Source organism: Centrocercus urophasianus, unplaced genomic scaffold, assembly GCF_019232065.1.
Source record: "Centrocercus urophasianus isolate 14NV4802_14NV808 unplaced genomic scaffold, USGS_Curo_1.0 seq_15, whole genome shotgun sequence".
In the NCBI taxonomy this organism is placed as follows: domain Eukaryota; kingdom Metazoa; phylum Chordata; class Aves; order Galliformes; family Phasianidae; genus Centrocercus; species Centrocercus urophasianus.
The window spans coordinates 7763678-7778027 of NW_024884697.1; the positions used below are offsets into that span (position 1 = coordinate 7763678).

Below are 14350 nucleotides of genomic sequence, written 5' to 3' on the forward strand. Positions count from 1 at the left end.
ACAGTTCCTCTGGCGTTCACTGAACTTGAGGGGAATCTTTCTTTGACTTCTATAAGCTTCAGGATGAGACTCCAACAGAAAGCAGAATTTGAGAATATATGCATGATGGTCTCAGGGACAACACCTCTCTTGGGATGGCACTCATCCTCAGTTGAATTCTATAGAATCTATTCTTACTGTCCTTAACCCTCATCTTACCATAATGACAGATCCTGCCTATCCTAATCCATGACCACTCCACACTTTGACTGTGATCTTGTGGTGAATGAATAAAAAAAAAATCATTTAGATTTCATTAAAACTGGCCACAGAAACTTATCCCATAAGTCTACAGAACTCAAAGGAGTTCTGAGAAGCTTATTTTCTGTATGAAATTGATGCATTTGCTACTTAAATTTATTCTACAAGATTCAAAGATTATCTATATTGTATTATACTTACTGTACCATACTGTACATTAAAATGCAATACAATATCATACAATACTATACTATGATCTTTGCAGATGGGATTTTCAGTCAAAGTTCTGTTAAAGAAAGGACAACATATCTTTTTCAAAAATACACCTATCAGTAGTTACGCTAATGAGAGTTGCCAGCTCTGTGCATTCCTGTTTATGAGTGTACATGTAGAAGTATACATATGAGCTGAGTGTTTATTTTCTTTGTCAGCTTCATTAACTCTCTTCCCTTCTGGGGACGCTTGGATCCTAGAAAATCAGGCAAGGTAGAAGCAGGCAAAGAAGAGAATTTGTTGTTGTTGTTGTTGTCATCTTGAATCAAAAGCACTTAAATTCATCTTTCTTTTTTTTTTTAATGTCAGCAAAGTTTTTGTTGCACTGGGAAAATATCAAACATTCTCAACTTTTCTAATAAAAAAACCCTCAACCTGCATGAAAAATATATTTTTCTCAAACACAGTACCATGAGGAATAATTGCAACTTGTCATGGAGACTGGTTATAATTACGTCTACTGTTAGTTATGTCTCCTTGTGAAGTTAGCTTTTCAACTGTATTGTTCTCTAATGCAATACCAGTTATTAACATGTTGAAGATATTATTTTTTGCTAATGAGGAAGAATAAAATGAGGCTGCATAGTAGGGCTGGGTGAAGTCACACTGAAAGTGAAGGGTACGAAGACAAAATAAGTGCTTATTGGAGAGATTTTAAATGTAGGTTTTCCCTTACTGAAGAAAAAAATAGACTACAGAAAGGGTCAGCTTGCCTATTCCAGACCTTGTTCAGTTCATTGTTTTGTTTTCATTTAAAGTGAATACTTATCAGACACAGGGCTAGACCTGACACTTTACAGGCTTCTTTGAGTGAAATATTGCAGTTAGTTGACAATACTTCACATAAAAAAAGCTTAGTAGTTGCTCCAGTATTTTCTGAGAATATACTGAGAATATTCTTTGTTGCTCTATGATTTCTTACACAAATTCTTTGAAAGCACATTCAGTACAGCTTATTGTAGTTGGGGAGGATAAAAAAAGGAGTTCATAATATTTTTCTTTTAGTTTTTCTTGTCATTCTGTCACTCACAGTCAGATTTTTGAAACATTTAGTGAGGACTTGGGCTCACAGAGAATGTTTCCACACTGGGAACTGAAAAACAGGCTAAAAAGCAATGAAGACATATCAGTAAATTTTTCAGAAGTGACTAATAGTTTCAAGTATCAGAATTTTAAACTGCCCAGAAGGCATTCTGTGAAAATCAAAGCCCTTGTGCAAGTCTTAAATTGGGTGTTCGACTTGGGGGCATGCAAAATCACTTGGGAAATCAGACAATCTTGGCCATATGCTTAATATGTTAACTCCACTTGACTAGGTCCTTTCTATACATTGCTTCCCCAATTTGCAGTTGTTTTTGTGTTGTAAATAAGATACCCTCGACAAAACCCAACACAGACATGAAAGTTCCCCAGGAAAACTGAAGAACCTTTCTCTTGTTAAACGGCACCCTAATTATGGAGGCAGTTTTACAAACAGTCCCCTGGGGGAAACATTTTCGTTCTCATCAGAAAGGCTCTTGAATAAAATAACACCTTTGCTAACTTCATTTATTTACAACAGGACATAAGAATGAGATTGGGTTAGATTTATTGCCATTACATCACGGATGCTCAGTAATTCATAAAACATTGAGTCTAGGAGTTAGCACTGCTGTTATTTCCTCTGATGCCTGACCTCACCACAGTCTAATAACTTACAGGAAATCCAGAAGACAATGGGGGAAAGAAGTGGTCTTGAATGCTAAAAATAACCATAGAAAACTAGTACAATCATGTAATAGACTTTGGCCCAATAATTTATTTAACATAATAGTAGAATCTGCTAAAGCAATTAGAATCTGTTCCAAATGTTTTTAGTGGAAAATATGTTGGGGGTAAGAAAATAAGAACAGTAAAAGAGTTGAGACTTAGTTTCATGTACTGGTTTTAGCTTTATGTATCTTATTGCTTACATATGCAGACCACTTAATAACTAGACTAGAACAGACAGTCATTGTATGGTAGTTATATTTTCAGAGGTCATCCTATTTGAGTCAGACGGTGATCTCAGGTGATGTATTACACTTGACAACACAGAAAGCTGCAGTACAAAGACATTCTAATTCACAGTGTCCTCTGAGAATTGTTCAGTATCCTTCATGGTATCTATTGTCTGGTATGCTATTGGGATAGCATTTTTGGTGTCTTTACTAATTGCTTAAGGTTAGCATGTCATGTACTGGGGGTATTGATTGATGCTCGGCTGAACATGAGCCGACAGTGTGCCCAGGTGGCCAAGAAGGCCAATGGCATCCTGGCTTGCATCAGAAACAGTGTTGCAAGCAGGAGCAGAGAGGTGATTGTTCCCCTGTATTCAGCACTGGTGAGGCCACACCTCCAGTGCTGTGTCCAGTTTTGGGCCCCTCACTGCAAGAAAGATATTGAGGCCCTGGAACGTGTTCAAAGGAGGGTAACAAAGCTGGTGAGGGGTCTGGAACACAGGCCATATGAGGAGAGGCTGAAGGAGCTGGGAATGTTCAGCCTGGAGAAGAGGAGGCTCAGGGGAGACCTCATTGCTCTCTATAACTTCCTGAAGGGAGGTTGTAGTGAGCTGGGGGTCGGCGTCTTCTCTCGTGTCATTAGTGATAGGACCAGAGGGAATGGCTTCAAGCTACGGCAGGGGAGATTCAGGCTGGACATGAGGAAGTATTACTCTTCAGAAAGGGTGGTCAGGCACTGGAACGGACTGCCCAGGGAGGTGGTGGAGTCACCGACCCTGGGGGTGTTCAAGGAAAGACTGGATGTTGTGTTGAGGGACATGGTTTAGTAGGAGCTATTGGGAATAGGTGAACGGTTGGACTGGGTGATCTTTCAGGTCTTTTCCAACCTTGGTGATTCTATGATTCTATGATTCTATGTCATTCATATTAACAGTGTGCTATTTTTGGTTGTTTGTTTTTATTTGTGTGAATGCTTTGAAAGTTTTGCTAAAGGGATAATGACTCTAAAATGAAATACCTTGGTATTGTTCATGTCTACTCATTTATTTGTGCTATCCAGAATTAGAACAATGTTTTGCCTAATGTACTAATTTAGTCAGTATTTTAGGCTTACTGCAAATGGGTAAATAGCTTCTCAGAAAAATAAAACGAAACCCAACTTGCACGTATGTTAGATAAGACTGGCCCACAAACGTATACTTCTTTTTTCAGTTTGGCTCGGCCTACCCACTTATGCTGCACAGTTATTTGAAAGATGCTATTCTTCATATAAATACCAATATAAGTATTCATACTAGTGAATAAGTCTTCACTATTTAACACTATCAATTTCTTTGTCTTCCAGTTAGAGACAGACGGAATCAAACTAGAGATAATGAATAGATTAAAATAGCTGCTTCTGAACAGCCCATTTGGCTGTTTTCCCTTTCATTAAATTAACTGAATTAGAATAATGTAGATAGATAATTAAATAGATTGATAGATGGATGACAGACAGATATAAAACACTTCCCTCTTTGCAAAGGTTTCTGATAACTTAATGAATATTAATTCATTTAATTTCAAAAAGTAGCAGAGAAGTATGGGACTTCTGATATTTTATTCAACCAGAACTATTGAGAGTTGTCTAAATTTGGTTCAGTCTAGGTAGACAAGTTTTCCAATCTTTACCCAAGTTGTCTACTATATTTTAATATATATTCTGAACATTGTAAGCCAGAAAAACTTGTCAGTATGAGTGACATATTGAGATAAAAGGAGACACAGAAATCTAGAACTCTGTACTGTTTTCATTAATCTACAAAAGGAAGCATGGCGGTAAAGATGATCACTACAGCTCTTTCAGCTCAGTATCAAAAATAGCATTTTCAGCTATCCAAATTTCAGTGAACTCTGCAAGTGTGGTTGAGTTCAGAACATGTTTCGGGGTCTGAAAAGGAAGAGAGGAGAGGAGTTGCAGTAATCAAGAATCTGGGCAAGCTTTTTGAGGACAGGCACAGGGAATTGGGCAGATACTTACCATTAGTTTTGCAGTTTCTTCAACAAAGATCCTTCTCAATTGCCATTATTATAGCATAGAAAACCAAGAGGCAGGTCCTACAGAAGCTGGAGACCTTTTCTTAGGAACAGCATTTTACTAAAAATTTCTCACTTAAGAGTGATTTCCCACAGGGTTTTAAAGCTGGTTTCCGATAGCTCGATTCTGCTGAGCCTCAAGTTGGAAAACAAAATATAATAAAGGTGTTCCAGAGTCCAGTATCCTCCAAACATGTGCGAGTAAAAACACATGGAGACTGAATACTGAAAGTCAGAGACTCCTTGTATTTCTTTCCGCCCTTTTTTATTTTAATAATTAATAGTTTGAAATAGTTGCATTATTGCTTCAGTCACTTTTCACCTATTTCCCCAATGGCTACCACTTCCCTCAAAGTTTACAATTGTTTTAATATTTCTATTTTTTTTGCATAATTTCTCACATTATATTTATTTACACTTGCACTTTTTAAAAAATAAGGCATTCCACTGGGATGACTTTAATAAAAGTTTCTTATTAAAAGTTCCATAACAGTGTGATTCCCAAACCTGAAACCAAAGTCCTCAGATTTAACAGTTTTCATGATTCAATAGATTAAGTGTGAAATAGGAAATATAATAACAATAACAACATAGCCATATCCCACACAGTTGTTCCACTTAAAATTCTTCTTGAAAAGTAACACAATTCATAAATAAATCACTTCTCATAGACTGAAAGGTACTTAAAAGACTCTGTGAAATATCTTTCATATAGTCATAAAATATGTGCTCAGAAAGTTGCATTGAACTAGAGGAAAATAATGAAAAAAATTAATTATATGGAAGAGGAGAGGGAAAAAAAAAAGGAAAAAAATGTAAAATCATCAGCCTGTGTTCTCAAAGTCAGATGTATCCTATCAGCTGCCTCAGCAGTATTCATTTCAGAAGGGCTACATCCTGTTTGCTCAGACCTAAGTTCATATGAAGCATCTTCTATGGTCAATGAAGAGTGACCTTGCCCTTGGGAGTTGCTGTTCTTGATTGGGCTGACTCGTCATTCACAGGTACTTGTTGCTTTCTGCTGACTGTGATTTGGGCAGCAAATATATCATGTGCAGTTAATGCCTTTGTGTAGAAGAGATAAATCCAAACCTTCTCTATAGTTTTTTTTCTTTGAGCCCGAAGTGAGTCTTTTCCCTTTGTTCTCACTGATGCTGAGTACAGATTTAACTGCCAGCAACTTCTGTCTCAGCTGAGAGACATTGCCGTCTGCCTTAAAGTCCTTCAAATGGATCACCTTCTCCATGTATTGTCATACTCCAGGCAGGTTGTTTTGTTTTTTCAGTTTTGTTGTCCCTCCCCTCCCCTCCTGTCCCCTCCCCTCCCCGCCCCTCCCCCTCCCCTCCTTCCTTCCTTTCTTTCCCCAATCTGTTTCTTATATAAAACTCTTTGTATTAGTACAACAGAATCTGTGAGAATGGCCAGGGAAATATTAGCCTCAATAGTGCTCACAGATGTGGCCAAAACTACCTTTACTAGTTAAACAAAATATGTTTAACTTATTTCCAAAGTGTCCTGGCATCTTGAATGTTTCTGGACCATCCCACATGATTGTTCATCAGCTTGTCAAGAGGATCAGCTAGCCCCTTGAAGGTGCCTTGGAGACGCGCTCCTTGGTATTTATGGTTTGAGGGTTACAAAAGTAAGGATATGAGTTCCTTCAATCACTCTAGCACAGCTGAGGAGCATCACTGCTGTCAAATCCTTCTGTATCTTCCATACCTTATAAACTAAGCCTGTAATACCTCTTTTGTGACTGTATGCATTCCATCAACGTAGCTTCTTCAGATCATGTACTTGCACTGCATTAATTCATCATCGGCCAGCAGTGATTTTGTTGTGTTAAATTCTGCAATTCTACAACAGTTTCTGTGTGAATTGCCCAAGAAAAAAAAGATGTCCCTTCTCCAAAAATCACCAGTTTTCTTACTAGCCATAAACAGTACTAAATTAGGAAAGAATATTTAAAATATAATAACAAAAACAGTTAGTGTGTGCTGTTATCTTTCATCTCCTTGCTTTATTGAGAGAGTTCTGGACTGGGTAGCAGCTGAAATAGATGCAAAGAAAAGACATTAAAAGTTTCTATACTGGGTATATATACAGATTTATGTATATGTGGATATATATGTGGATATACATTTATGTTTACATATATATGGTTGCTCCAAAAGTTATTCCTCCTGCTTATTTCTGTGAAAACTACAACACTTAACAGACACAAAGAGCACAATAACACTATTTCATAGAGAAAATTCTCAGCTGCAAAATACTGTTTTTCATCATAGTCACCACCATTAGCTATGCATTTTCATCACCTATGAACAAGAGCCTGCACGCTGCAATCATAAAAATCTGCACCAATTGAGATGATCTGCTGTCACTGTCACCACTGCTGAAACATACCACCCACCACCTACCTCACTGTGCCACATCCACTGTTTGGTGTCCATACACTCACAGCAAGCATCAATGAATGTCAATGGCTGTAATTTTTTCCACATGGAGAATCTTGGTGACACACCTTTGCTTCATAAATACTTCTATGTCAGATGCCATTTTTGTCAGACTTCCCTTTTGCTGTCATCTGTCACATGGTGACAAAACATAGCAAAATATTGTTGGGAAGCTTCAACCTCTAGTGTCATACCACAAACATCCACCTCTGATGTCATGGGCCAACATAATAAAATAGGAGGCATTAGTTTTGGACCAGCCCTTGTGTGTGTGTATGTGTAATGTTATCTAATGCATTATATACATATATATATAACTTCAGGCTGGTATGGTACTGGCTGGCTGAATTCTATTGCCAGTTATGAAATAAGTGTTGTCAAGTAGCGATATCTTGTCACCACTCATTATCATGATATAGGAAATTTATTCCAGACATGTTTCAGATGTTTGAAAGTGAATCCCGATAGCCTGTAAAATAACGGAGTAAAATAATGGCAATCATCAGAACTTTTACATTTATTTCAAGATCTGAAATATATTTCTTTCTGGCCAAGTCTTGACGTCTATCAAACTGTGCACTACAGGAAAGCACGTATTTCAAGAAGCCATCTAGAGAAATATATCAATGAGATGAGGACAGGCTGAGAGAGTTGGAACTGTTCAGCTTGGAGGAAAGTAAAGTTCTGACAAGACCCGAGAGCTGTCTTTCAGTATCTAAAAAGGGACTACAGGAAAGAATCAGGCCATTTACCAGAGTCTGTTGTGACAGGACAAGGGAAGATGGTTTTAAACTTAAAGAGAAGAAATTTACACTAGATATAAGGAAAAAACTTTTTACAATAAGTAAAAGTGAAGCACTGGAATAGGCTGCCCAGAAATGGGGTTCATGTCTCACCCCTGGAAACATGCAAATGAGGCAGAATGGGGCTCTGAACAACCTGATATAGCTGTGAATGTCCCTAATCATGGATGGACTGTTGATCTAGAAAGAGCCTTATAATAATGAAGGGCCTTATTTAAGGGTCCCTTCCAACGCATAACATTTTGTGATTCTATGGTATCACTTACAATCTAAGCTTTCTAGGCTTCCACTTGAGGTCAGGGGGAGATGGGACAGGGAGGAGTACATAGGAAAGGTTTTATTTCTCTGTTGACTGCATTTTTGGTGTACAGACAGAGATGGTTTGACTTCAATACTCTAAAAGGTATTTGGGCATATTGCCCTATTTGTGATAGGTTAGACTTCTCATAGTATGTTTATCAAAACTCTCTGGGGCTTCAGGCTATCCAAGATACATTCATTTGACACTTAACAGTGATATATTTATCATAGTTATTAGTCACTGATACATTTGGAAACTTATTATATATAATGTGTGTCTACATTGCATTTCAACTGAAATATGAAAACACTGTGGGATTTCCCTGTCATACCTCCTATTTTAAATGGTTTATTTGACAATCACAAAGAAAAGGGTAGATCATTTTTGACTTAGGCTGACCCAGTTTCCACTCTTTTTTGCTCGCTGTATACCAATATCAGTGAAGTTACAGTGACATAAACCAGAGGAATATAGTAAAAAATCAGATCCTTCCTATATCAAATCACTTTCCACATCTGTTTCCTATTTGTCCATAATGACAAATGGAATAATCTTGGGAATATCTTCTGCTTTAACTGTCCTGCCACTGACTTTATAGCCTTATCAAATATCCATTGGTGTGCATGTTGAGCAATTATCATCTACTAAGAAGAAATCCCAAGTAAATGTAGATTGTTAATAACATTTTTCAGTAATGGCTTGTAGCATTAGTGCCTTTTTATATTACTGTAGTTGAAGTAGAGCATTCTCCTGAATTTACTGCTTTTATTTATTGTGCAAGTTCTATACATGTACGTGCAGCATTTAAAAAAAAAATCTTTTTCATTATTAAATCATTTCTGGTCAGAAGGAGTAAAGTCAGAAAATTGCAGAGAAGTGAGGAATGTGTCTGGGCTATTCAAAAGTAGAAAGGACAAAAGGAAAGTAATAAATTTAATATTATGCAAGATATTACAGATACAGGATGACTATACAAATATAATCAAGCAGGCTACATCTACAAGATTGTGCTTGAATTCTAGGATCAAATTTCACAAAGTTTGCCCAAAGTTTTTATCTTTCAAAGTAGGAAATCTCTTCAGATAGGCTGTTCTGCTAAACAGTCCATTTTCCCTTCACCTTTTTTCACCAGTAAATGAAGTGAAATGTTAAGAGCTTCTGGAGTTCCTTTGAAAATATCAGCTATTTGTGTGATTGATCTTCACATTAAAAATATATATATATAATCAAAGTAATTGAGTTAGTTTATTTTTATATTTTACAACCTACAACAGCACTATGGAGCGCCAAAGATCTAGCACTGAGCTCTGGAGCATTATCCTTGAGAATGAAATAATTGTGTACAATTAATTAAAGCTTTTACTTTCGAACACAAGACAATACAATATACTTTCTGGAGTTCACACACTAGTGAAGCTTCTCTGTTCTGAAGTTCTTGTGTGAGATTTAGTACAGAGAAGAGAAGGAAAATGGGCAACTTAAGAACAGCTTGTAACTACTTTAAGGGTAGTTACTCTCATTGTTCCACATCATAGTAGATAATATAACAAGGACTGAAAGCCACAAATGATTCCTCAGATGAAAAAAAAGGATTATTTTGGTTGTTTGTTTGTTTGTTTGTTTGTTTGTTTTAGAGAGAAAAAAAAATCATTAAGGGTGCAATGGAAGGTTTTCAAGACTTGTTTAAATAAAACTAAAGCTGAGTAACAGCCTGTGCTGGCAGTAGTCTTCTCTCAAATGGAAGCTACATATTTCTGTATATTGTAATATTTTCTCAGTTGATTTATTCTATGAATAGATATACTTTAGTCATATTCCATGCTACTTATTTTTTTTTTTTTCTTAAAACAGATAATTATCTCTGATCAGACAGCAAGAAATTCGTATTTAATTTATATTTATTAAAATACTGCCTTCGTTATTTACCTCAAAGAATTTTTAGGTATTAGTGACTGAGAATTGGGTGCACAGAATAATTCCCAGAATTATTGCCAGAGTGTGTCCTGGCTTTAGAGTTCCATGATTTAGTTAGGTGTCAATGGAAATTAACCGCAGTGCAGATGGAAAAATGGAAATTTTAGCTTTTACTGTGCCCTGTGCAATTCTTCTATCAACATAATGTCTACTATGCAAAAAGCATTTATTATTCTGGTTTTACCCTTAGTGTAAAACATAAAGTAAACAAACTATTATGTTTGATTGGCAGATTTGGTCCCCCAGTTAAAATTAAAATCATTAAATGTACTGAAAAGCCAATTGCTTTGGATTTACTGACCTTGATTTGAGTTAGTGTTGACTGAGGCCTTTTTTAATCTTGTTTTATAACCCCATGTACTGTTCCCCCAACTGCCATTTTGTAAAAGTTGCATTGCACATTACTGAAAAACAGCTTTGCTGATGAAGTTAAAATTGTATTTGATCATGTAAAACCAGTAGGTCACTGAGAACTCAAGTTCAGGTTTAGCATCCTGTAACACATTAATCTACACTTTCATTTTTTCAGTCAAAACATTGAAATTCCAGCTTCTTCAGTTGAAATTACACAGGCGTATTCTTTGTGAAAGCACAGGCTGTTCAATGAAACCAGATAAAGTGTATGTGAAGTAGACTAGATGAAGCACAAGCTGTGTGCGTGTATTTGTGCTTTTGAGTACCATCAGCACAGTACTGATTAGAAAATGGGGACTTTTTTCAGATACTCTCCTAGTGTAATTTCACTTCTCTTGAGCCAAAAAAAACCAACAAACCACCAAACAGTATGCATTACATATACTGTACTCTATTTAATTCAACTTATTTTTCATTTCATCAAATAAAATTGTTTTTTTCTTTCTTTTTTCCACTTCACAGGACAACATTTTTAGGATGGAAGATTCACATTTTGAAAACGGCCGAGGGAAAAGCCCTTACGATCCTAAATTGCTGACAGCTTCTCTTTTAGTAGGTAGGTGCCAGAGCATGAGTTCAGTGAGATATTCATTCACTGCCAGTTCCCTGCCATTTTTATTTACTTATTTATTTATTTTTGCTCTTCACAGCACCTATGGTAGGACTTTGTTTTATTTGTTTTCTGTCTAAGCTGAAGTAGTCATTAGTCATTCCAGTTTCATTTTTCAATACAGTTGGCCCAGCCATCATGAGAGCAGAGTTTGTGTAAGACAAGATTCAAGTATCACACTAACTGCTTTACCACTGTGTGACATCTTGTTTCTTCAGACTCAGAACTAGGTGACTCTGGAGGTATTTTAATTGCCCACTTTACTGTGTGCCCTCACAGATGGTTGCACCAGCACATCTGGGAGCAAAATGAGAGCAGGAATAAGCAATTCTTCGTATCAGTACTGTAGCCAAGTAAAGTCCATCACCAAGTTGTACTCACATCTGAGTTGAAGATATACAAACATTCACAGGTCCAGGCCTTAAAATGATGTTTCAGTTGAAAAGATGTATCTGACAGTGAATGCAATTAGACTCCTATCCAGAACAGAGGGATTTCAATAAATTAAGTATATTTGAATTAGTAATACTTAGTTTCATAGAATATGTATGTATGGAGCACCTGGCATATGTAAATCTAATTAAACTAATCTAATTGATTTAATTTATATAATTGATTTAATTTATGTAATTGAATTGTGTTTGTTGTTTTTCCTTCTTCCTTCACAAAAAATGTTTTGTGAGATGAAATTAAGGGAAGAAGAAATTGAGAGCAAAACAAAGTTGATTCTTATTTCTGTAAGAACTCTGCCTAAGAGTAGCCACTTTATCCTTAATGTGTAACTTTCCGGCACTTAATCACAGCTTCAAATCCAAGGGGACAGCAGTAGTCTCAGAAGCCTGCAGATTCTCTTATCACAGAAGCCTTTGGAAAATGACACATAACCAGATACACTGTGTTCTCTGGGACTACATATGTCTAGTATTGCTTAGTGACTACAAATTTTATTTGCATTGTATTTAAAAGTGAAACTATTCAAAAGAGGCAACAACAGAAATTTAATCTTCAGTGTGCCTCATTTCCTGATCTTCGAAGCTCCTAATGTTCACAGGTGATGAGCTACCCTGGGGATACGCACTTTTTGAAAGGAAAAACAAGAAAGGCTTCCACATCTTGCCCCAACTTGTATCCTGAACAAACAGAAAGAAAGAAAAAAAAAGTGTGTGTAAAAGTCCAGTGTATAAATTAGTGCCTGGAGCAACTTGAATTTGTGTCATAGCTACTCTCAAGGGATTGGCTTTACTATTTACTTTAATGTACAGTAAAGAAAGAGAATGATGGCAAGCCAGTATTACGTGGTATACCTGGTATGCAACTGCACAAAATCAACAGTGTCTAGCTTTTCGCATTCCTTTTTTTTTCTACTCAGTTATGCACAAATATGATTGTTTTATTTCCCTTGGCTTAGATTTCAAGTCTTTAAAGCATCTTTGTTTTTGTGAGTCCACTCCCTATCTCAATAATTTTCACTCCATGTACTATTCCTCCTAATAAACAGTAGACTGAGCATCATATTTTGTTTTAAATCAGCCTTCCATTAGAGTCATGGTTGTATTAACACTGTAGAAAATGGCACAAATTCAACATTCAATGCTGGTGACTAATTGCAGCTCCAGTGACTTACAAGATTCATGTTGAAGCTAAAATTAGCATTCCTGCATCCTGAATGTGAACATCCTTTCTACTCTGCCTCCTCAGAGCTACCTCACAGTTACATTGTGTCGTTGATTATAATGCTGCAGTTGTTTCAGTATTTTAGTGAAGAAGTTCTACTGATATTAAGAAGCTGTACAGCAGATTCACTCTGGTTCACAATGACTTACTCTCATCTTTGCCAAAATGCATAAAATTTATGCCAAAATTATGACCAAAGGTAATTTCCTGTCCTCAAACTGGGAGGTGAGAAGCCTTTCAATACTCTGGAGGTGAGAAATAAGGAATGAGCATTGTCTGTATGGAGAGATGTGGTGCAACTGTTCTTTGAAGCAGTGAATGGGACTATAAAGGCCAGAAAAACGTCTTTATAACAAATACTTCACACCAAGACAAATATGGATAGATGCCTTCTTCCCTTCTGAGCTGAGAGATAGCTCAGTTGCTCCTGGCCCCTTGTCTGCTATTATCAGTATTCACAAGCAACTAGGGGTTACCTTAGGTTCAAGAGAGCAAATGTAAAAAAAATTATTCAGCACTTATTAAAATGCAATATTATAATTAGTAACAAAATGTAGCTATAGCAAAAAATGGAAGAAGGCTGAGAAGAGTAAGTAATTTGAATGGTTAAATGTGGGAGGGAAAAAATAACTTCTGTTCTTCATCAAAAACACTAAAGAAAGCTTTTTACTAAGTGGGAAAAAAGAGTACGTTTTTGACTCCCTAACTAGGAGGTAAATCTTAGGTAAGTGATATGTAATTACCTAGGCTGGAATTTGGTCAAAACACCGAGGTTAGTTTGCAAGAAGTAATTTAAGATTTTTAATAGCCCTTAGTACTCAAGATTCTTATTTTACATTTCAGCTGAAACTCTTATTACTGTTAAAGGATCTTTAGTATTTCTTCTCTCCTAATAAAATTCAGTATTTGCAAAACAAACAAACAAACAAACAAAAACAACAACAGAAGTTCACCTTATTCAAATTGTTCCAATATTTTTCTAATATTCTTTCTTTCCCTCATCCACCTGCAAACATTTTTTCATTGTTTTTTTAAGAGTTGTTCATTAAAAGTAGTTATTGTTACTCTACTCTTAAGTAAACACCAGCTGGGAACATGATACAAATAGTTCCTACTAATATCAGACATTATTCAGCCATTCCCATCTGTATACTGCTAATGAAACAATCCCCATTTGAGTGGGCTAATGCACAAATAAGTAGACACTAAGCAGTCTCTGGGCAATACACTGCAAGTGTATATTCCAGGGCAGGAGAAAAATGAGAGGAGCGTGGTACTTGCAAAACAAAATCACAGGAGAAAATTATCACTGAATGTGTTAGTCTAAAGCAATAGTATTGGGATAGTTGAAAATAACTCAGGGAAGGAGACAGCCATTGTTCCATTATCAGTCAGCTGCTGTTTAGGAAATGTTCCTTTGGGATTTTCAAAAGCTCTGATTATCCAGAATCCTCAAGGCTGTTTATAGTTCTGTGTCTCACTGGTTTAAAAGAACAAAAAGAGTATCTATCTATCTATCTATCTATCTATCTATCTATCTATCTATCTAT

The 14350-nt window shown here is 36.3% G+C and overlaps 1 protein-coding gene across 2 annotated transcripts in view; it reads left to right on the forward strand.

Annotated features, from left to right (window-relative positions):
* SEMA3A (semaphorin 3A) overlaps window positions 1–14350 on the forward strand; it is a 327247-nt gene that overhangs the window by 247381 nt on the left and 65516 nt on the right. For both annotated transcript variants that reach the window (XM_042816191.1, XM_042816192.1), the window contains one exon: window positions 10979–11072. In XM_042816191.1, coding sequence (XP_042672125.1) covers window positions 10979–11072 — 94 coding nt within the window. The remainder of the gene's footprint in view (window positions 1–10978; window positions 11073–14350) is intronic.